Here is a 22,002-nt window from a genome sequence, read left to right on the forward strand (position 1 = left end):
TACCTTCTTACAAACAGATAAAGTGAAATGATCTCCCTATTTGTTATTTACTGATAAATGGACCAGACCCTTGCATCAGTGGGTAAGAATTTGCTTCCCTGATTACCTCTCAGTGGACTTGCTTCTATTTCTCTTTCTCACTCTTCTCAAAATTCTCTGTAAGGTTAAAAAAAAATTATTTTTTAATTCTCTGTAAGGCTAAACTTATCTTCCATCTATCTCTCAGGTCAGTGTTTCGTAACAACCATTGGCTATACAACAGCAATTTAATGGATTTCAGCAGAGTGAAGATGAATTAAAGATTTCTGAATAGAGGGCGAAGACAGATTATCTGGGTATCCCTGTCAACTAATGATTCTTGACTTTTCTTGTTTTCAACTCAGCAGAGATCCCAATGTTAGAAGCTACTTGTCAATGATTAACAGGGGAGAGAGGATGTCAATGGGGAAAGCCAAATTTGAGCACTAATTGAATAAATTCAGACTTACATCCTCATATTCATTATTTCACTTGAGATAATCTACTTTAACCACTTCAAATTCAAATTATGTATTACCCTCACTCTTCCTATCTAATGGTGATTTTATCAATTGATTCTTTAAAAATACCAGGCTTTCAAATATTACTTAGTACCTCTGGGCTAGAAAACACTTCAAAAGTCTAATCTGTACAATCTGATGCCAAAAATATTTAAATTTTTCTAAAAAAAAAATAGCAAAACATTCTGGGAGGCATGCTTAAAAAAAATGTCTAATTTTTAAAATTAGCAATATTTTTATGTTGAGAGACATGTTAAAATATACTTACTGCTTATTGGCCCACAGCAATCAATTCAGAAATATAAATATTAGATCAATATTTAACCATCAAGGGAAAAAAAAAATACTGCTACATCAGCTGATTTTTCTCTCTTCGAATTTAATGAGTTTACATCAAAAAATTAGGTAGTCATCTTACATTTACGGAATAAAAATCTTTTTAAAAAAAAAACAATACAAAGAGTGAGCAGATTTTAACCAAGTTTACATTTCTTCTTGTTATAGTTTTTAACAATTCATCTCATCATATTGCAATGTGCAAATGCATTTGCAGCACCCATTACTTTAAGGAAGTACAGTGCTACTAGTGGTCCTCAGAAGAAGCTCATTACCTTCTGTTAAAAACTCTATGGTATATAAGCCTTACATAATAACGCTGCTTAACCACCATTTGTCACAAGAACCATCATCAAAGTTTTCTGGAAATAAGTTCACACATGAATTAAATATTTAAAAGGTGAAATGTTCCTTATTTTAACTTTAGCGAGATCTTCCTTTTTCATTAAGAAACACTTTATAGTTTTAAAGCAAAAGCTGATAAGAGTCCAGATAACTAAAACTGTACTCCTGAGTTCAAACTTACAGATAAGTCTTTTGTAAATAGTTCTCAATAAAATGTCCTCCCTCCCCGGCCCCCTTGCCCCAAATCTTGAATTTTTTTCTTACAAAACTTTGGTCAAGAGTATAAATATTTCCAGGCAGATATGTATGCCATACAATAGCAAGAACAGTAAAGCCCAACTAATGACTTTAGGTTTTAGAAATAGAAGGCAATTAAAATGTACTCAAAGTTACATTAAGAAAAGCTTTCACTGGGTAATATTGAAACAGTCACAAAGGTTAAGAAAATACTGATATCAAAGTACAAATGACTACAATGTTAAAATAGACAAAAATTACTATACAAGAGCCTCTTTTAAAATTAAAAATAAAGAACACAACACATGAGTCAGGATCGCTTTCCTGTTCTACTCATGAATTTTAGTCCTTATATTCATAGGGTTGGCTATGTTGACATCTAGGAGAGTTTCTTATGACATCTGATGAAGTCTCTTTCCAAATTCAGGCGATGGGTCTTCCCTAAGGAGCTTCTTGACTTGGTCACATGTTGGTCACTGTACAATTTCAAAGTAGTGCAGTATCGCCATGATGTGCTGAGGCATGAAGACGTATCCTGTGTACAGTGCCATCCCCACGATGGAAACCAGCATGGAATCTGAGTCACAGTTAAGGAAACTTCATTTGGTTTTTCTCAGTTTATCTAAAACTAAATTCCCCAATTTCTGCAGCAACTGTTTTATATGGAAGTATCCATTCACTTAATTCTTTCTCATCCCCATCAAGTATTTATAGAGAACAAATAACTATAATTATAGCTGCTCGCCTGAACTATGCCTGACACCATTCTAAAATTGCTTTTAACAACTTTATTTATTTATTTGGCTGCCTCAGGTTTTAGTTGCAGAATGTGGGATCATGTATTTGTGCATGTAAACTCAGTTGCAGCATGAGACGTCTTAGTTGCAGCATGTGGAATCTAGTTCCCTGACCAAGGATTGAACCTGGGGCCCCTGCATTGGGAGTGATGAGTCTTAGCCACTGGACCACCAGAGAAGTCCCCATTCTAAATTTTTTAAGCTCATTTTATCTTCACCATCACCTTACATGGGGCATACTGTTATTCTCCCTGTTTTATTTCAAAACATCAGGCTGCTTAAAATGAAGCAGAGAAAGTGACTGTTAACCTAAGAAACAGAAATGTATAGGAATAAAATTGGACAGTATTTAATGACTGCAAAAGGTCTTCTGACGTGAATAATGTCTGATCCAAAAATTTTAGAATTATTTAGACTAGAATGTGGTGAGATATTGACTTTAGGGCCAAAGATAAGATCAATCATATACTAGTGACATAAACTGATAACACCTGCTATATTAAACACATATTATTCTCACTAAACTTTGCAATGTCAAACAAAATCATCTTGATAACCTAAACCACAAACATTCTGCACTGTGGTCCTTTCTCTGCATTCCAAATGGAATTTAAACTGTATAGACACAAATCAACAGGGAGTCCTCCTGTTGGGCCACATGAAACACTGTTAACAAAAATTATGTAAAACCTAAGGATTTCTAAGGGGAGTAACTGCTTCCGAACTAGGACTGTGTTTCAGTCACTCCATTCATATCCTCAACCTCCCCTCCCCCTACCTCTTGTCTTCCATACACTCAGCTCTACATACTGGTAGTTCTAGCATACCTTACATTCCTCTATGAGAAGATAGGGTTTAAATAAACAATGTGCTTACTACCAACCAATATTTGTATAACAGTTTTTAGTTGACAAATCTTTTACGTATTATCTCACTTGACCTTTACAGCTTTCAGCTTTCCTGTGAAATGTTTATTGACTACCACTCATCAGAGACTGAGAAAACACTGATGGGACTTGTCCAAGGCCACACAAGAAGCTATCTTTTAGAGTCGGAGCTCAAACCTGACTCAAACCCTAAGTTCATTCAGCAAACAGGTGAAAAGTCTCCCACGGTGATTGCTTTTTGAAATGCAATTAAAATCACAATGATTTGGGGACTTTCCTTGACGGTTCAGTGGTTAAGACTCCACACTCCGAATGCAGGGGGCAAAGGTTCAATCCCTGGTTGGGAAACTAAGATCCCACATGCCACACAGTACAGCCTGAAAAAAAAAAAAAACAAACACATGATTTTATAGTGGGATCTCACAGTCTTCATGGGAGGGGTCAGCCTACATTCAGAAGTCTTAGCTTTTAAGGGAAGGTTGGTCAAACTGTGGGTCCTGGGATGGGGAAGGCAAGTTCTTGATGATTAACAACCATTATTTGGGGATTTACATTTTTCTGGTGGGGTGGGAGGAGCAGTGTGGTGATAGAGTTAGGAGGAAGACAAAGAGAGGGCCACAGTGGACATTCTTAGTCCTTCAAAGTACCCAGAGGTACTGTCCCTCACAGTACCCAGAATGGTTGACCCAGACAACCTGGACACAGGAATATCCTAAAGCGGGATTTATGAAGACGATGGACAGGCCTTTGGAAATGAGTCACTAAAGACGGCAGTGTAGGCCAGTGTCACATCTGGAATGACACCAATGACCCTGCTGGGGGTGCCTGGGTTAGTGCTGCTGTCCCTGTGAAGAACTTCACAAGAGGAAGGGTATTTGCAGGAAGGAGGTTGCCCTGGGGGAGGTGGAACTGGCCACCTTGGTGGAGATGCAGATGTCAGGTAGGTAATGTCCATCCATGACAATTTTCTTAATTCACTTTTTAGCCCCCCCTTAATTCAGTTCTTTCTTAAACAACCAGCCTGTACTTACCACTTAATTTCTTTTTTTTTTAAGTGTATATACTTGCTGTTTCCACATTACTGTTTATCATCCACACAACCATATGCCTTCTATCCCTCCAGGGTATATGACACTCTCAGGTCACTGATGACCTCCTACCAAACCCAATGGTTATTTGAATTGATGCCATTTTCATCTTTCCTCTTCAAAACTCCTTTGACTCTGGGTTGAGGTACTTCCCTGGGGGTTCTCCTTCCTTCTCTCACATCATTTTCCTATTTCACTGGCTCTTTTCCCCTGTCTGCCACTGAGATGTAAGATGGTTAATGTGCTTTTCTCCCAAATATCCACTCCACTCTTTCCGCCAGTACAGCTGTCACATTCCTTGAGTGGGCCTTACGCTATCCCATCTCCAGGGACAAGCCCTGACTGATCTGACCCAATTAAGATCTTCTCTTTGTAACAATGCCCACCCCCAAATCTGATCAACCAGTTCCAATCCTAAAAGAAATCAATCCTGAATATTCATTGGAAAGGCTCTTGCTGAAGCTCCAATACTTTGACCACAGGATACAAAGAGCTCACTCGTTGGAAAAGACCTTGATGCTAGGAAAGATTGAGGGCAGGAAGACAAGAGGGTAACAGAGGATGAGATGGCTGGATGGCATCATCGATTCAATGGATATAAATCTGAGCAAACTCCAGGAGACAGTGAAGGTCAGGGAAGTCTGGTATGCTGCAATCCATGGGGATTGCACAGAGTTGTACACGACTTAGCAACTGAACAACAAAGATAATAGCAGTAGCAGCTTTCATTCTGTGAATATCTAGTATGCACCTGGAACTGTGTTAAGCCCTTCAGTAAGTTTAAGTAACATCCCAAAATCAGAGTAAGCAATGAAGCCAATTCCAAACCAAATCACTCAAACCTCCAAAATGTGTTCTTCACCATTACCACAATACCTTCCTATGAATGAGAAGTCCTATTCCTCCAAATAAAACCTAATCATTCTCTCAGCGACTCATCTCCTCTTAGATGAGGCTTTCCCTAGCACTCACTTTTTTCCATTCTTACCCCAATGTCCTGACAGAAGTAATTACTCCCTGATGTTTGTCAAACTCTTTATTAAATGTCACAGTGCTTATATCCGTAGATTTATTTATCTCATCCAGATTATCAACTCCTTGAACACAGGAACAATGTCTAATCATTTTTGTATCTCCAATATCTAACATAACACATGCTTAAAAAATGTGTGATGAATAAAGGAATTGCTCAAGAAACATTATTTGACCCTGGATTCACTGTAGTGCTTTCTACATATTCCGCATATGTTCTGTGACTGACAAACTCTACAGTGACTACAGCGAAGAAACACAAAATCTTTTTCTAATCTATATTTTCAAAACGTTTTTTGTTTTTTTATAGCTTTTACATAAGATTTATGAGTGTCTACACCAAACAAATGAAATGACATAGTAATAAAATTCAGGTCATTGGCTCAAATTCAAGTAAGAAGTCATTATTAAAAACAGCCATTTGAATGATTATATTACCTACTCTTTATGGCACTATAATCCTTCAATTTATTATGGAGAATGTATCAGTTATGGAACATGCATAAATTTAGCTTAACAGAGACTGTTCCACATAAGATAGGAATCTGAAACTTGAGGTCAATTTTGTGAATACTAAATTCTCAAATCTTTAAAATTTTCTTTGCATATAAAATCAGGATGTTTTTCTAAATGAAACAAGAACATATTGAAACTTGAAAAGATTTTTTTTTTTGCCTGGTTAAGATATTAGACACTAGAGTTCATGACATTCTATAGCATTCTGTTATGATGAATACATATGGAATAAGAGGACATATCCATACCTGTGGCTGATTCATGCTGATGTTTGGCAGAAAACAACAAAATTCTGTAAAGCAATTATCCTTCAATTAAAAAACAAATTTTTTTTTTAAAGAATTAATGGCAATTATATAAGCAAAAGTCAGGTAGTAGATACTTAATGGGGTGAAATGGGAAGAGGAAGAAGAGAGACCCACAAGAAGGGGTGTAAAGAGGCTTCAAATGTATTAGTAATGTTTTCCTTCAACTAGTTGGTATGGGCACACTTTCATTATATTATCCTTTACAGGGTTTTTTGCATTCTGGAATAGTCAATAACTTTTTTTAACAAGTAAAAATTGCAAAGGAAAATTTAACTGTATATCACACTAGACTAAAGGCTATTTTATTTGAAGGATCTTCTTCCTTGACAAAGTTTGGGTTAGGCATCATTGGACCTAATTTGTTATTAGGAAATAAATAGAAAGTCTTAGCTCTTAGAAACAGAATAAATAACTCTCAATTCTGACCAAAATAAACAAAATTACCAAAAGCCACTTGAACCAAGATGCAAATGCCAATTTATTAGCTGCTTGAAATAACAATAACCCTAAATTTTTACCCAGAGCCACTTATTAAACTTTTATTCTATTTCCCTCAAAAAAGTTTCTATATTCTGACCCCAGTTCTCTTAAGTATCTTCAGCATCATAATAATAACTAACTCTCTAAAAGTAAGTTTGCTATACAATTAAATTTCAAAATTATTTCCAAAAATTATCCTAAAGCTCAACTGGAAGAGCATATTTTTCTAATTGAAGTACAGTTGATTTACAACATTTCAGGTATACAGCTAAGTGATTCAGACATACAGATAGATTCTTTTGTAGATTCTTTTCCATTATAGGTTATTACAAGGTACTGAATATAGCTCCCTGTGCTATACAGTAGATCTCTGCTTAACTAGTTTATATATAGTAGTATCTATTAAACCCAAATTCCTAATTTATCCCTCCACTAAATAAGAGACTATTTAAAACTGACTTAACTATACAATGAAACTCATAGTAAGTGAACAAATAAAACAATGGGACCATGAGGAATTTCTACTGGCCTTAATAATCACCTTGCAAAACATGCAAAACATGCAAAAAAAAGAAGAAACGCCTTTTATTAAAGCTTTCTACAAACGCAATTTAAGCAATTTCAGCCATGTAGTTAAAATAGCTCCAAAATACTGAGTTAAATATTCCCTGAGATTATGCTTGGCAGTCTATTGACATACTTAGGCCTTGGTTTTATTGTGACATTTGCAAGGTTGGGGAACATGTGACCTTCATCTCCTTAGAAATGTTCTCCCAAACAAAGCTAAAAGTATACTATCTAGAATACAACAGCTATTATTTGCTATCTGAGTCCTTGAGTAGATTTCTCAATCCATTGCATTCTTTTAACACACCTCTCAAATTTTAAAATGTCCTTGATACACTGTAAAGTTCAAGAAATGGATACTGGAATCACCACAACATTAGAAGAGAGTCTGAGCTGCAATTCTGCCAATCCCTGATTGTGCCCAAAAACTATCTGATTACTAGTCTCTTTATCTATAATATGAGAATATACATAACTTACATTTCAGGGTTGATATAAATCTATTCTTCAACAAAAGGTAACATAATCTTTATTGAAATTACTGTTTTAAGGCTTGGGCACTTAACACTATGGCTCAGACCTCTGTTTGGAAATTACCCAAGGTCACTCTGCTATTAACTTGTTGTTAATTTATAATATGGACTTCCCTGGTGGCTCAGACGGTAAGAGCGTCTGCCTACAATGCAGGAAACCGGGGTTCGATCCCTGGGTTGGGAGGATCCCCTGGAGAAGGAAATGGCAACCCACTCCAGCACTCTTGCCTTGAAAATCCCATGGACGGAGGAGCCATGGACAGAGAAGCCATGGACGGATGCTACAGTCCATGGGGTCGCAAACAGTCGGACATGACTAGGGCATCACAACCTCTCTGAACCTAAGTTTCTTCTCCATAAAATGAAATCCCTTCCTGCATCAACATGTTCAGATTCCACTTGCCTGGGGAAGGCATTTAGGCACCATTTCTCAATCACCTAATGTAATCCTCTGTTTGAGACACTGACACACACACACACACACACACAAATACACAGAAAATGTAAATAATCAGTGTTACATAATACACATATATTAGAACACTATACATAATGTTATATAATACACAAGGTGATAGAGTAATCTTTCCATTTGGGCTTCCCAGGTGGCTCAGTGGCAAAGAATCTGCCTTCCAATGCAGGAGACTTGCATTCAGTTCCTGGGTTGGGAAGATTCCCTGGAGGAGGAAATGGCAACCCATTCCAGTATCCTTGCCTGGAAAATTCCATGGACAGAGGAGCCTGGTGGGCCACAGTCCAAGAGGTCAAAAGAGACTTGGACAGGACTGAGCGACTAGACCACAACCAACTCTCCATTTACCAAGCCCTTACTGCTGTTTCCACAAGCATCAGTTAGCTGTACAAGACTGACCAGGTTCATGCTTTAAAGCAGGCTCCGTGATTCAAGCAATACAGAACTAAGCTAGTAAAATCTAGACTAACAAACCAAAAACCTCAAGAACTAAAAAAAAGTCTTTTCTGTTTTGTGTGTATGTAACTGCCTCTACCACTGATTTTTGAGTGCTTAAGAGGGAGTGCCTCAGCCGCTCTTTGCTTCTAGCTGTGGTGCATTGTTAGACAATGCTGGGACTTTATCAATCATCAAGAACTGAGCAGATGATGAATAAAATAGATAACTAATGAGAACCTACAGTATAGCCACGAGGAACTCTACTCAATGCTCTGCGGTGACCTAAATGGAAAGGAAATCAAGAAAAGACAGGATATAAGTAAGCATATAGCTGATTCACTCTGCTACATAGCAGAGACACAACACTGTAACGTAACCATACTCCAATAAAAATTAAAAATAAAAAAAAAGAACTGAGCATATAATGTGCCAAGATTGTACAGGAACTGCCAATAAATGTTTGTTCAAGGGCTGAGTGAAAAACTAGAGGTTATTTATAAACCTGGACATAACTTAAATATTTTATGGGCTCAATGGATTAAAAAACAAATGGATGTGAAACCATTTATCTGTGTATTGTTTTCTGTTTTAACAGGAATCCCCAATTAATCACGAGCTGGTAAGTTCCCAGCTAGACAGGAAAAATAAATAAAGACGTTTTGCTCATACAAGGAATTGGCCACCCTAGGCCTTTTCCCAGCAACCTAAAAAAAAAAAAGAAAACAGGAAATGCTTTAAAATACAGTACATCAGAAGATTGCAGAAACTAACATTCCCACCCTAACCAGTAATCTCACACTATCACCACCTACGTTAGCAACCTGTTTGCAAGACTCTGGAGAAACCAAAGCTAGTTCCTCACTGGGAAAAGAGTAGAGGTTTTGTTCCGGTGGGTACGATTTATTCCTCTTCACTGAACAGTTTCAGTGTTTTCAGTCTCTGATGGCCCTGGTCACATTGGAAAACAGCTAAAATGTCATTTTTCAATCTTCTATTAGTCAACCCAATCTTCTATTACTCAAATTCTTCTTGTAAAATGAACTCTTTAAATGCTACTTTTATCCTTGCTGCTGCTGCTGCTAAGTCGCTTCAGTCGTGTCCGACTCTGTGTGACCCCATAGATGGCAGCCCACCAGGCTCCCCCGTCCCTGGGCTTCTCCAGGCAAGAACACTGGAGTGGGTTGCCATTTCCTTCTCCAATGTATGAAAGTGAATAGTGAAAGTGAAGTCGCTCAGTCGTGTCGGACTCTTAGCGACCCCATGGACTGCAGCCTTCCAGGCTCCTCCGTCCATGGGATTTTCCAGGCAAGAGTACTGGAATGGGGTGCCATTGCCTTCTCCGACTTTTATCCTTAGATATATTCAAAAGTTTTGATAAATCTAATTTATTTTAAGGAACCATCTGAAAGAAAACAAAGCATCTGACAAAGTATAACCACAGGCTGTTTGGTGAAAAGCAATCAAAGTTCTAAGGGAAAGTAGGTGTCGGCTGTTAAACAATGCTACGGAAAGGAAGCTTCCTTACTACTGCAGGTTTTGTCCCCTGACCGCAAAAAGAAACGTGCTCAGTCTTGTCCGACTCTCTGCAATCCCATGGGCTGTAGCCCAGCAGGCTCCCCTGTCCACAGGATTTTCCAAACAAGAATACTGGAGTGGGTTGCCATTTTCTTACTGCAGTTTTTGTCCCCTGACCTTGAAAAGAAACACTTAAGAAAGCTTATTTGGGGAATTCCCTGGCAGCCCAGTGGTTAGGACTCCTGCAGCCTCAGAATGCCACCAAATGTTTAAAAAAAAAAAAAGGTTTTTTTCCCAAATATGTTACTTTTGATACTCTGGTTGCCATATATGAAAGCAAGTAGAAGATACAGTCCAGTGTATGTCAGCCAATTTGATATTCTTGGGCCATAGTAAAGGATATCATGGGCTTCCCTGGTAGCTGACTGGTAAAGAATCCACCTGCCAATGCAGGAGACGTGAGTTCAAACCATTGATTGGGGAGATCCCCTGGAGAAGGAAATGGCAATCCACCCCAGTATTCTTGCCTGGAAAATTCCATGGACAGAGAAGCCTGGCAGGCTACAGTCCATGGAACTGCAGAGCCAGACACAACTTAACGACTAAACAACAACAATGAGGAACATTACATCAGCATCAGAGGTTAATGTTAGCATGCAAACCCCATTCTCTGAGCTTTCTGTAGTGTTCGTCATACCTAAGTATGGAAATTGATTTTAGAACAACTTGATGATGAACTCTTTAAAAACTAAACAAACAAAAAAGTCTGCTGCTAAAACAAGCAACACTGTTCAACTCTGAACTGAAATCCTAGAAATGGTTTGCAGATCTGAGCCAGAGACACTGAAGCTATGTATGGCTATATCCATTTTTAATTAGAGCCTCTGTTAATCTAATGAAGATCTGAAGTCCTGGAGTCAAGGGGTGGGGGGATGAATCACCTGTTTGCTCTAAAATATAATCTGTTCTGCTATAACACATTTCTGAAATGTCAATCAGCTCATACATAACTAGGATTTGTTTCATATGGGATTTTTTTCATAAATTAGGGGAGCCAGATTAGTGAGAAAAGAATACTAATGTTCAGCAAGAAACATCCCTCAGCTCAGTGGCTGCAAGTCCTTATAGCTCTATTTTAAGAAAATTAAAAATTAGCATCTGTACCAGTTCTCTCTCTCCAAAAAGGTACACCTCCCAGCTGGAAAAACTCTCCACTAATGACAAGGTTGCACTGTCTGCCTTCTCCTCCTCCTCCTCCAAGGCAGCCCACACCATCTCTGTCACACCCCAGCATTTCCAGTCAACTCTGTCCATCAGTTTTTAATGCCCCCTGGGGCAGCCTCCAGCCTGCTTGCCCTGGCTATCCAAGTTATCCCCCCAAATGCTAATCATTGTTCTCATTAGAAGTTGCACCAGTTTTGAGGAGTCTGCGCCAATGGTATTTTCCCATAAACTATCTTATTTGAGAATTTTTTCAGGAACACATAATGGGGTTCACCGGTGGCTCAGCAGTAAAGTATCCATCTGCCAATGCAGGAGACACGGATTCGGTCCCTGGGTCAGGAAGATCCCCTGGAGGAGGGCATGGCAACCCATTCTAGTATTCTTCCCTGGGAAATCCCATAGACAGAGGAGCCTGGTGGACTACAATCCACAGGGTCAAGAGTCAGATACAACTTTGCAAGCAAACAACATCATGTGACGCCAAAATTCCTCTATCAGTAATAGTTCTTTTCATAACTTTTGATCATAAATACTTCCTCTCATTCCATAATTGCTATTTTTTTAAGCACTGCAACTAATGAAAAGTATACATCCTCCATTAAGTAGATCTTCTGGAACATGTAGCTTTAATCATTAAATTTGAGCATTGGGCTTTTTTTTTTTTAATCTAAAGAATTTATCTTATCCTTACCCCTAAGCATCACAAACGTTAACAACACTCAAACTCTGAGCTGGGGTTGAGGGATGAGGTCACAAGGTCCTTAAGAATATGAAGCAGTAGAGAGAGGATTCACATTCACCTCAACTGAAAAATCACTTGTATCACACACTGAAACACTGTAGCTTACATGTGCTTCGTCCCCTCAACCATCAACTTCCCATGACTTTCCCTGACATCCTGGTATAGGAGACCTACCTTTTGTGTAGCACAGTTCTGGTCTTTTGTTTTGGTCTTTTTGTTGTTCTTGTTTTGCTTTTATAGTACACCTTTCTCAAAAGAAGAGTTGTGTTGTTTTTTTCCCCCACTAAGGGAAAATACTATCCTAAGGAGTACAGATAAGGGATAGTCTACCATTCTCCTGTAGCCAGCCAAATATCCAGGCAGTATGAAACAGGAGACAGCAGTGATTTTCAAACAAAAGCACTGGAGCCCTGGAGCAACTTTTCAAAGGGTTTGGATCAGTTAGGGGAATCAGTTTATAAATCTTCAGCTTCCACTGTCTTCTCTCCTCCAGCTGATCAGAGACTCTTCTTCTCATCACCCCCTCCCCACTTACAATTTCACTTCTCCCACTTTACTTCCAGAATCTTACAATCACGCATTTCCCCAGGCTATAAAATAACATCTGGGACAGCAAACAAAGGAATGGTAACTAACTTACTCTGTACTTTATTTCATTCAAGTTACAAATTTCTGGCACAGCCCCAAGCCTCAGCTATCTGTGTAATTACATGAATTTGGAAATGAGACATCTTTCCAATCTGGACCCCACAAAATGCCCCAGCAAACAGGATACAAAGAAGGGCCATTCTGCCATCACTGAGGCAGTGGCCAGGGAATCCACTGCCAACATTCACAAATATACCCATGGAGTCAGCTTCAAGAAGCATGACCCTCAGGCATGAAAGAGATCCAGAAATCTGACATGAAGGAAACAGGAAGTCCAGATGTGGGCAGTGATACTGGTTTTAATAAAGCTTGGCCAAAGGGATAAAGAATGTCCCACACTGTATTCACGTGTGGTGGTGTGGGTGTCCAGAAAACATAATGAAGCTAAAAATTCACCAAATAAGCTCTATACATCAGTTACCTATGTACCTGTCACCACTTGCACAAACCTAGAGTTAGTGTAGATGAGAATGAACCACTAGTTATCAGATAAAATAAATTAAAAAGCAACAACAAAAATTTTTAAATATAAAACAAATAAAACAGCAACAATAACAATGTGAGACAGGAGTAAAGGTGTTTACATAAAATCATTTGGACAGGAAAATGACACTGAATTTGTTTGTTTGTTTTTTTCTCTTCTGCACCATAGGGCATGCAGGATCTTAGTTCCCAGACTAGGGACTGAACCCATGCCCCTGCATGGGGAGTGTGGCATCTTAACCACTGGACCACCAGGGAAGTCAGATGTTGACGCTTTTCTGACAGAAATTTAAGACTGAGTTCACCTACCTGGCTTCAGAGTGAGGACCAGCTCTGCTAAATCAGATCATGTGATGAACATTTTCCACGAATTGTATATGGGAAAAAAATCATAGTTTTAAGGTTTTAGCAAAAATACACAGTATTTTTTTAGTAGCAAAAAAACCCCTCCTGTTATTTGTCTAAATTAACTATGAAAGATTTCCAACGTCAACTTAAATGAGTGAGAGGATCCATAGTATGTGCTTTGTGTTCTTTTAGGGGATACACAAACAAAAAGTCTGAACATCACTGGGCTGGAGAACTGGAAGTATTAATTTCAGCTACAGTTTTTCGGACCTCTGCTTTCCTCACTGAGCCCCCTCCCTGACAGTGGAAAACTGCCTTCATTTCTATAAAAGGAAGACAAAAAGGAAATGGCATAAAATACAAAAGAAAGACTGAAGATTGTTGGGAAGAAATTCTTTCCCTACCTAAGCTGGAAGGTAGTACAGAATGTTCAGGTTATTTCGAGGAGGTTATTTGCAAATCATACTTGACTTGAAAGTACCTTGATAAAACCTTTCTAAAAGGCATTAAGCTTATTTACTAATAATTTTTTTTCTAAAAGTAACTTTCTGATATTAAGAATTTTGCCTAATCACATACTGATTTTTACTGGAAACCTATTTAAACCGTCAGATGGTTCTATATTTACAAACATTTTCTTCAAAAAAGGAGCTCACTAAGAAAAAAAAAGTTCTAGAAGAAGACACTTGGTGAATTAGGGTTTTAATACTTTACTGCCTAGCTCAGAGAAAGCTCTACCAAAGAGAGAGACAACGGTACCCACTGGCCTACATATAGGGGTTTTCTTTGTCAATTTTGTTTTGTGTGCTGTGTTTATTTACAAAATATACTTATATAGAAAATATACAAAAAACAGAGACACTTAATTGTAGGGAACCATATCAATCATTATTAGTACCTCCAAAAGGGCATAGCAAAATATATTCCTCAAACAATTCTCTATTGGCTTATAAAAGCTTTGATTTCACCAAACTACACACACCAAAAACAATACCTATTACCTTCCAGGTGTTCATAGAATGAAGATGCACAGGCAACTGACGACAATGGTTGCCTCAAGGTGGCTGGGGCAGGGGTGGAAGGAAGATTTTCACCATCTACACTTTTGCACCTTTCGAGTTTTGATCCATGAGGATGTATAAACTATTTTTAATTTATAATTCAAGAAGGTGTATTTTCTAAACTCTCAAACACACTAATTATCCAAGTATATTCAGATGTAAAGAAAAATCTTTCTCAGGTCCAGCTTTAGACATTTGAGGATACAGCAAAAATCTAAGAGAATACTCTAGTCACTACTGAAAAGAACATATGAAAGTGAAAGTGTTAGTAGCTCAGTCATATCTGACTCTTTGCAACCCCATGGTTCCTGCCAGGCTCCTCTGTCCATGGAAATCCCCAGGGAAGAATACTGAAGTTAGTAGCCATTCCCTTCACCAAGGAATCTTTCCAACCCAGAGATCGAACCTAGGTCGCCTGTATTACAGGCAGATTCTTCACCATCTGAGCCACCACTGAAAAGAACATACAGCTTAGAAAATGTACTGCTGGAGCTTCCCTGGTGGGCCAGTGGCTAAAACTCTACGCTTCCAGTCAGAGGGTCCAGGCTAGATCCCTGGTCAGGAAACTAGATTCCACATGCTACAATTAAACTAAGATTTCACATGCTACAACTCAGTGCAATCAAATCAATAAATGAATAACAAAATGCTGGGAGGGAGGAGGGAAAACAGTGGTTGGGGAGTGAGAGGTACAAACTACGGGGTGTCAGGCAGGCCCAAGGCTGTACTGTACCATGTGGGGAACATAGCCAATATATTGTAATAACTGTCAATGGAAAACAACCTTGAAAGTTGTATAAAAAAAATTTTTTTACAACTTTTAAATTAATTTTTTAATTTGAAAAAAAAAATTTAAGTAATTCTTTTTTTCATGATCATTCAAAGCCTACCTCAATCCAAAACATCTACCTCTGCTTCCACCCTTCCTTCCTCTACTACTACTACTAAGTTGCTTCAGTCGCGTCCGACTCTGTGCGACCCCACAGACAGCAGCCCACCAGGCTCCCCCGTCCCTGGGATTCTCCAGGCAAGAACACTGGAGTGGGTTGCCATTTCCTTCTCCAATGCATGAAAGTAAAAAGTGAAAGTGAAGTCGCTCAGTTGTGTCCAACTGTTAGCGACCCCATGGACTGCAGCCCACCAGGCTCCTCCGTCCATGGGATTTTCCAGGCAAGAGGACTGGAGTGGGGTGCCATCGCCTTCTCCGTTCCTTCCTCTAGCCACTCTAATTTATTCCAAATCCTGCAACCAAAGTAAACTTTCTCAAACTTATAAAGTCAGATTGGAGACTTCCCTGGGGGTACAGTGGCTAAGATTCTGTGCTCCCAATGCCGGGGGGCCTGGGTTCAAGCCCTGGTTGGGGAACAAGATCCTACATGCCCCAAATAAGTGTGTGTATGCTGCAGTGAAGATCGAAGACTGAAGATCCTGCATGCTGCAACTAAGACCTGGAGCAGCCAAATAAATAAGTTTTCTTAAAGTCAGACGGGATCACTCTTCTATCAGATCTTCCAAAAGCACCCCTTTTTACCAAAATTAAAAACCAAAGTCCTTACAAAGACCTCCAGGACTTCCAATGAGTCTGACCTCACCGACTATTTTCCCCAGCGCTCACTCTGCTTCAGCCATACCTGCCTCAGTGATGGCCTTCATCCACGCCAGGCAGCTATGGACTCAGGGACTCTGCAACTGCTATCCCTTCTGCCAACTACTCTCTTCTATCAGATGTCTACCCTGCTAACTCCCTCAGCTCCTTCATGTTTTCACTCTCAAGTATGCTTTCACAATGAAGCCTCTCCTGATATCTTCTTTAAAAATAGTAACTCCATCCTATCCACAGAGTTCTTATCCCCTTAAACCTACTTTTGTTTTCCATAATGCTTACCGCCTAACACATTATATATTTCACACGTGCAGAGTCCTAACCACTGGACTGCCACAGAATTCCCACACAGTTCACTTATTATAAAAGTTCCCAAAGACAAGAATCTCTGTCTCGTTTGCTCACTGACACATCAGAAAAAGCACCTAGAGCCAGCATCTGGCACAAAGTATACACACAGAAGTGTCCAATTAATGAACAGCCTCACCCTGCTTTTTCAATTGTACTTCCCACCTACACTGCCTTAAAAAAATCTGTGTTCCAGCCAGCCAGCCTGGCATACTCACTCACCATCCTAACACATCTCTATACCCAGTCCACACCTTCTGATGCGGGGAAAATGCAGCCAAACCCTCAGATACCACCCTCTGCAATTTCTCTAATCGCTCTTCCTGCCCTGGGTCCCAAAGCACTCACCGCCCAGCTCTTTCAGCTGAATGGGGTGAGGGGGCAGGGGGAATCTGAGAATATGTATAAATTCTAGTTTTTCCTGAACTTGGATTTAATTTCCCCGAAGGAAAAACTGAAGTTCATATTCTTGGAAACTCAGAAGAATTCAGTACATTGAAAAAAATTTTTAATTAAAATAAGTTTCAAAAATCCCATTCCTAGGGTGTGTGTATGTGTGTGCATGGCTTCCACTCAGAATGAAAAGAGCTTTAAGTCTCAAGAGGAAAGGGAAAAATGTATATTCCTATGTTTTCTTTTCCTACTTTATCCAATATTTAAACGTCAGGGAGAAAAAATGTCAGTGAGCAAACTGTTACTGGATCTGAGTGACTCTACTCAAAAGGTATGAGCACCTCCCTTCACCTCCAGAACTCACACTCCATGCCTAGGAGGCCCTACCGGATTGGATCTGACCTCTCCTTCCACTCACCCCACTTTCCCCACCCCAATCGCACAGCTATCCTTGAAACACAAAACACGCCAGACATGCTGGTGCTTCAGGGCATGGTTACCATTCCTGCTACCTGAAATGCTCAATCCCCTGGGATTTTCTCCCTGCTTGCTGCTGCTAAGTCACTTCAGTCGTGTCCGACTCTGTGCGACCCCACAGACGGCAGCCCACCAGGCTCCCCCATCTTCCTGCTTAAATCTTTCTAAATGTCTCCTTCCTGACCACTCTAGTTAAAATCAAAGACCATGACCTCTTCTTTAGTTCCTATCCTCATCTCTGTTGTTTTTTTACCTCCATAACATCTATAAGAACCTAATAATCTATATTTTTATTTATTTATCTAGCGGCATTAGAATACTTTTATATTTTATTTGTAGGTATATCCTACTCTCTAGAATGGGCTTCCCAGGTGGCACATAGTATCTGCCATTATAAAGTATATAATACTTGTGGAACAAAGAATTTAACAAATGTACATATTTTACAAATGAGGGGACAATGCAAATTTTGTAAACTTCTCCAAAATAAAAGATATTCTTTCAACTGACAGCTTTTTCTACTTCTTTAAGTTTGAATATAAGAACTGAATGTTGTTAATTAGAAACAGTCCAGTTCCAAAGCTACTCTAAAAGTGGCTTAAAATCAGCACTTCTGCATCATATAAGGAAGTACTTGTCAAGCATTATTTATGTGCAGTAACGTGTTGCTGAACAACAACAAAAAGAACTCTTTCCTTGAAGAAATCATGGTCTCTCAGGGGGAATCTAATTTCAAACATACACCAAAAAACTGCCCATGTTTTGCTTAAAATAAAGTATAAAATGCCATGGAAACATAAGAAGCCATAGAAAGGTGGCAAATATAATCCAGTGATAACAAAATACAAGTTTATTTAGTTTTTTTTTTTTTCATTAAAAAACAAGGCTAAAATAACTTTTAAGTATGCTTCTAAATTACATTAACAAAGTATCTGTTAATTTTCCATCTCCCCTCAACAGCATGGTTACAATGTTACTCCGCGAGCCACACTACAGGGAGTGTCTCACTGGTTACAAAACCGGTCTTGGTTACAAAACCTGGTCTTTTCCTCCTGATGACTTCCAGGAGGGAAAGGGGATTTCTGAAACGTTAAAGCTTCCCCTCAAGAGGTGGAAATCAAAAGTTCCCAGCAGATCTCTTTCTGGTTGTTGCAGATCTCATTATTTTTTGGTTTTTAGTTAAAATCATGTGGTTACATAAACCAATGAGAAGTCAAATGCTTCAAAGGCAAAAATCCACAGAGGTACTACAGACAATTTCATAATTTATTTCTCCACATCAGGCCCCCAAAGCCATCAGGGAGCTATTTACAGGACATTGTTACTATTGCAACATAGTACAAAAAAGCCTTAACACTACTGACACTGTAGCATTTATCTGTAGGCCAAAAAAAGCCTTCAAGACTAAAATCAAGAGTGTAGACTCTGATAGCGGGGCGTTACATTCAACTTCTGATTTCTTAAAGAATTTAAATTTACCACAACACTGTTTAAATTCACTTTTCTAGTAATTTTAACTGTCAAGAGACGGTCTCTATGACCTCATGCACTCCAACCTACACTTAGCATGAAATTAAACTTCAAAAAAAAAAAAAAAATCCTAAACTACAGCCACAAGTAAATGGTTCAGGAAACTAGAGCATGCTTTACATTCAGATTTTACATCCAAAATATGCATTCTGGTTCTTAAATTCCAGGTTTGGAAAGAAATGCCAACAATAATAAAACTAAATGTCCTTGTAAAGCAGCTAAGATGCCTCAAAAGTGCTGGAACAGAAGACAGCTTTGAGTACAATCTTATGCTAGTTCAATACAAATAAACACTTTTAAGGCTTGGAATGAAATTATCTCACTCTACCACAATGCAACAATGTATTTGCAAAGTTGTTCTGAAGCTATTTCAACTAAACCTCATTGAAGAGGAGCAGCCCTTCATGAAGCATGCATGCTTTGTAAAGTATTTGTCTCATATTGGTCCTCAAGTTCTTTTTTTTTAAAAGTTCTATCTCATTATCAATATTTATTCTGCAAGAATAATATCAAGGAACGTCAACATAGATTCAGGAAGCCTTTCTTCACAACCATGAGTTATTCATTGTGGTTATTAAAGCTAAGATGAGTTAAGATACAGGAAAAGTGCTTAGCCCAGTTTGGCTGGTAGTAAATGCTCAGTAGTCATTAACAGGTAGTTATTAGCTATCTACGAAAACACAAACACTACCCGCAAATAACCATAAATTCCTTTTCGGGCTCTACTGTTCAGGACTGTGCAAACAGAAAACTAATGAGTAAAACTTTTAAAACTAACCACCTTGAAGATCAAAAAAGGTACAATTAACAGAGCTGCTTTCAAAAACTGAATTGGGATGCCATAAACACAAATTCACCACCTCACTTGAAGGCTGATAAACTGGTTAGCATTCTCCCTAGGATCGAAGCCAGCTAAATCAGGGACAGCTAAAGGTCAAAAGGGCCCAAGCCGGGAGCGGTCTGCCCCACTACCCGGTCCCCGCCTCCCGCAGGAACAGGAGATCGAACAGACGGCTGGCGCGGCCGAAGAGCAGGCGAGGGCACACCCGGTAGACGTCTCCCTAGGGGATCTCCTCCAGTAATAAAGACGCCTCTATCTCGGGTCTGGAGACTCACCCGCGACCGCTGACCTCAAGAGTTCTCGCCCTCCCCGGCCCGCTCCCAACCGCAGGAACGCCACCCGCGCGGCCCCCGCACCTCAGCCCGCGAGTCCGCCGCGCAGAGGCTAGTCGGCGCGCAGCTCCCGCGGGGCCGGCCCTCCGCCCTTCCGCCTGCCAGGCCCGGAGCCCGAAAGGATGCCGCCCCGGCCCTCCGCGCCCCCACCGGCACCGCGGCCCGGGCAGGATACTGAACACAGTCCGCTCCCAGGGCTCCAGCATGTAGAGCGCCGTGACCAGCAGGTACTGGTAGTAGAACCAGGACATCTGCTTCCAGGCCCGCGCCAGCGCCATCCCCGCCACGCGCCTCCCGCGTTGCAGCCAAACGTCAGTCTGGCCGGCCGGCCTCCCGCTAGCGTCCTCGAGCCCCCGGCCGCCAGGCCCGCCCGCCCGCCACCCCGCGCCCATTGGCCGGCCGGGCCCGGAGCGTCACCCGTGGGCACGCCCAGCCCCGCGCGCTCCCGGGCCGCCGGCGGCGAGCCCCGCCCGGCCGCGCTCATTGGCCAGGCCCGGCCTCGCGCGGCTCCCGGCCCTCCGCGCTTCCCCTTCCCGGGGCCGCGCCCACGCGAGCCCGGGAACTGTCCCCGCGAGAGCGGCCCGCCCGGCCTCGCCCTGCGGCCGTTGGTGGGCGGGACCGTACTGCCCGCCGGCTTGAGCGCGGGGGCGGGCGCCCCCACTAGGGCCCAGAAACGCCGGTCGCAGAAGTAACTGTGGCATAGCAGTGACGCCTTAGGCGTCCTAATGGGCTCGGGCATTACAAGTTGAATAGGAACTTATTAGGGTGCTTAACTCTTGCAGTTTACTATCTAGAGAGGGAGACAGGCATTCATCACACCAATGCAATTAAAGCTGTGATCCGTGCAGAGGGAGAAAATAAGATGCTCCGAAAGAGTGTGGAGGCGAACATCCCCCACTCAAGGAAGTCATGAAAGGCATCTGTGAAGAAGTGTCTGCCCACCTCTCTTAGTAGCTGTAGGTGCCCTGTAGGTCAAGGCCAGGAGAAGGGCTCTGATCTGGTTGGTTCTGCAGATGTCAGATTGCTTGAGATCCGTCGGTGGGGCAGATATTTCCTGGAGATGCGCTCTTAAATGTTCAGATTTTCCCAGTGACAAATGGGCCCGGACGTCACACACACCTTCAGGAACGAAGATGCACAATTAACATGTGAAATGATACTATTAAATGGCCTTCTATTTAAATGTTAAAAGGTTTATATTAATAGGTTAAGTAGCTTTCTGCTACACTTTAAAGCTTTGATCGTTGACAACTATTTATTTAGAAATCTCAAGTACTGTTCAAGAGTTAAAGAGTGGATATAGAAAGCCAGATAGACTGAGATCTGCCTTCATGAAGTACCCAGTAACTACCAGGGAAGAGAAGCAGGTTGATTGATTACAGTGAGATGTGGTAAAGGGTATTTTTATGTTTTGTGTAGGATGCTATGATAGCCCAGGAAAAATCACACTGGGATTGTAAAAGCCTTTGGGGAAATGGTGCTTAGCTGAGTATTAAAGGAAAAGTAGAAATGGGAGGATGAGTGGGGTGGAGTGGATATTACAGACACTGGACTATGGATCCCCTATATGAGTGCCTGGTGCTTTTAAAGAGCTGGGAGAACGTCCCTGAAAAGAAGGAAAAGAAAGGCTGAAAAGAAAAGGAAAATAGTGTAGACAGCAGCAAGAGGTAGATAGTAACCAGGGACTATAACCTAAAAGACCTTGTCTGAGGAGCTAAAGAATTTTTAACTTGCTTTCCAAAAGTTAAAAGAACCAGTAGCTTAGTAAGATTTGCTTTTGGGATAAGACATGGGTATTAGCAGTAGACTGGAGGAAAAGAAGATCCAGTTGGAGACCTTAAGAGGTCGAAACTGCAAAAATATACTATAAACCACACTCACT

At 40.5% G+C, this 22,002-nt stretch overlaps 1 protein-coding gene across 3 annotated transcripts; it reads right to left on the reverse strand.

The window, feature by feature from the left end:
• Positions 1 to 898: 898 nt before the first annotated feature.
• Positions 899 to 20,718, reverse strand: SPTSSA (serine palmitoyltransferase small subunit A). 3 transcript variants are annotated; one of them, XM_069558697.1, is made up of 4 exons: positions 20,145 to 20,481; positions 13,497 to 13,520; positions 6,026 to 6,069; positions 4,568 to 4,748 (listed from the first exon to the last, which is right to left on the reverse strand). In XM_069558697.1, the coding sequence occupies exons 1-4, from the start codon at positions 20,396 to 20,398 to the stop codon at positions 4,654 to 4,656; spliced, it is 417 nt and encodes a 138-aa protein (XP_069414798.1). In that variant the 5' UTR covers positions 20,399 to 20,481; the 3' UTR covers positions 4,568 to 4,653. The 3 variants fall into 3 exon arrangements, with proteins under 3 accessions (XP_069414799.1, XP_069414798.1, XP_069414797.1); XM_069558696.1 differs by lacking the exon at positions 13,497 to 13,520 and having other exon boundaries at positions 20,145 to 20,578; XM_069558698.1 differs by lacking the exons at positions 4,568 to 4,748; positions 6,026 to 6,069; positions 13,497 to 13,520 and adding an exon at positions 899 to 2,034 and having other exon boundaries at positions 20,296 to 20,718.
• Positions 20,719 to 22,002: the final 1,284 nt, after the last annotated feature.

The sequence above is a fragment of the Ovis canadensis genome, chromosome 18, assembly GCF_042477335.2.
Source record: "Ovis canadensis isolate MfBH-ARS-UI-01 breed Bighorn chromosome 18, ARS-UI_OviCan_v2, whole genome shotgun sequence".
NCBI lineage: Eukaryota > Metazoa > Chordata > Mammalia > Artiodactyla > Bovidae > Ovis > Ovis canadensis.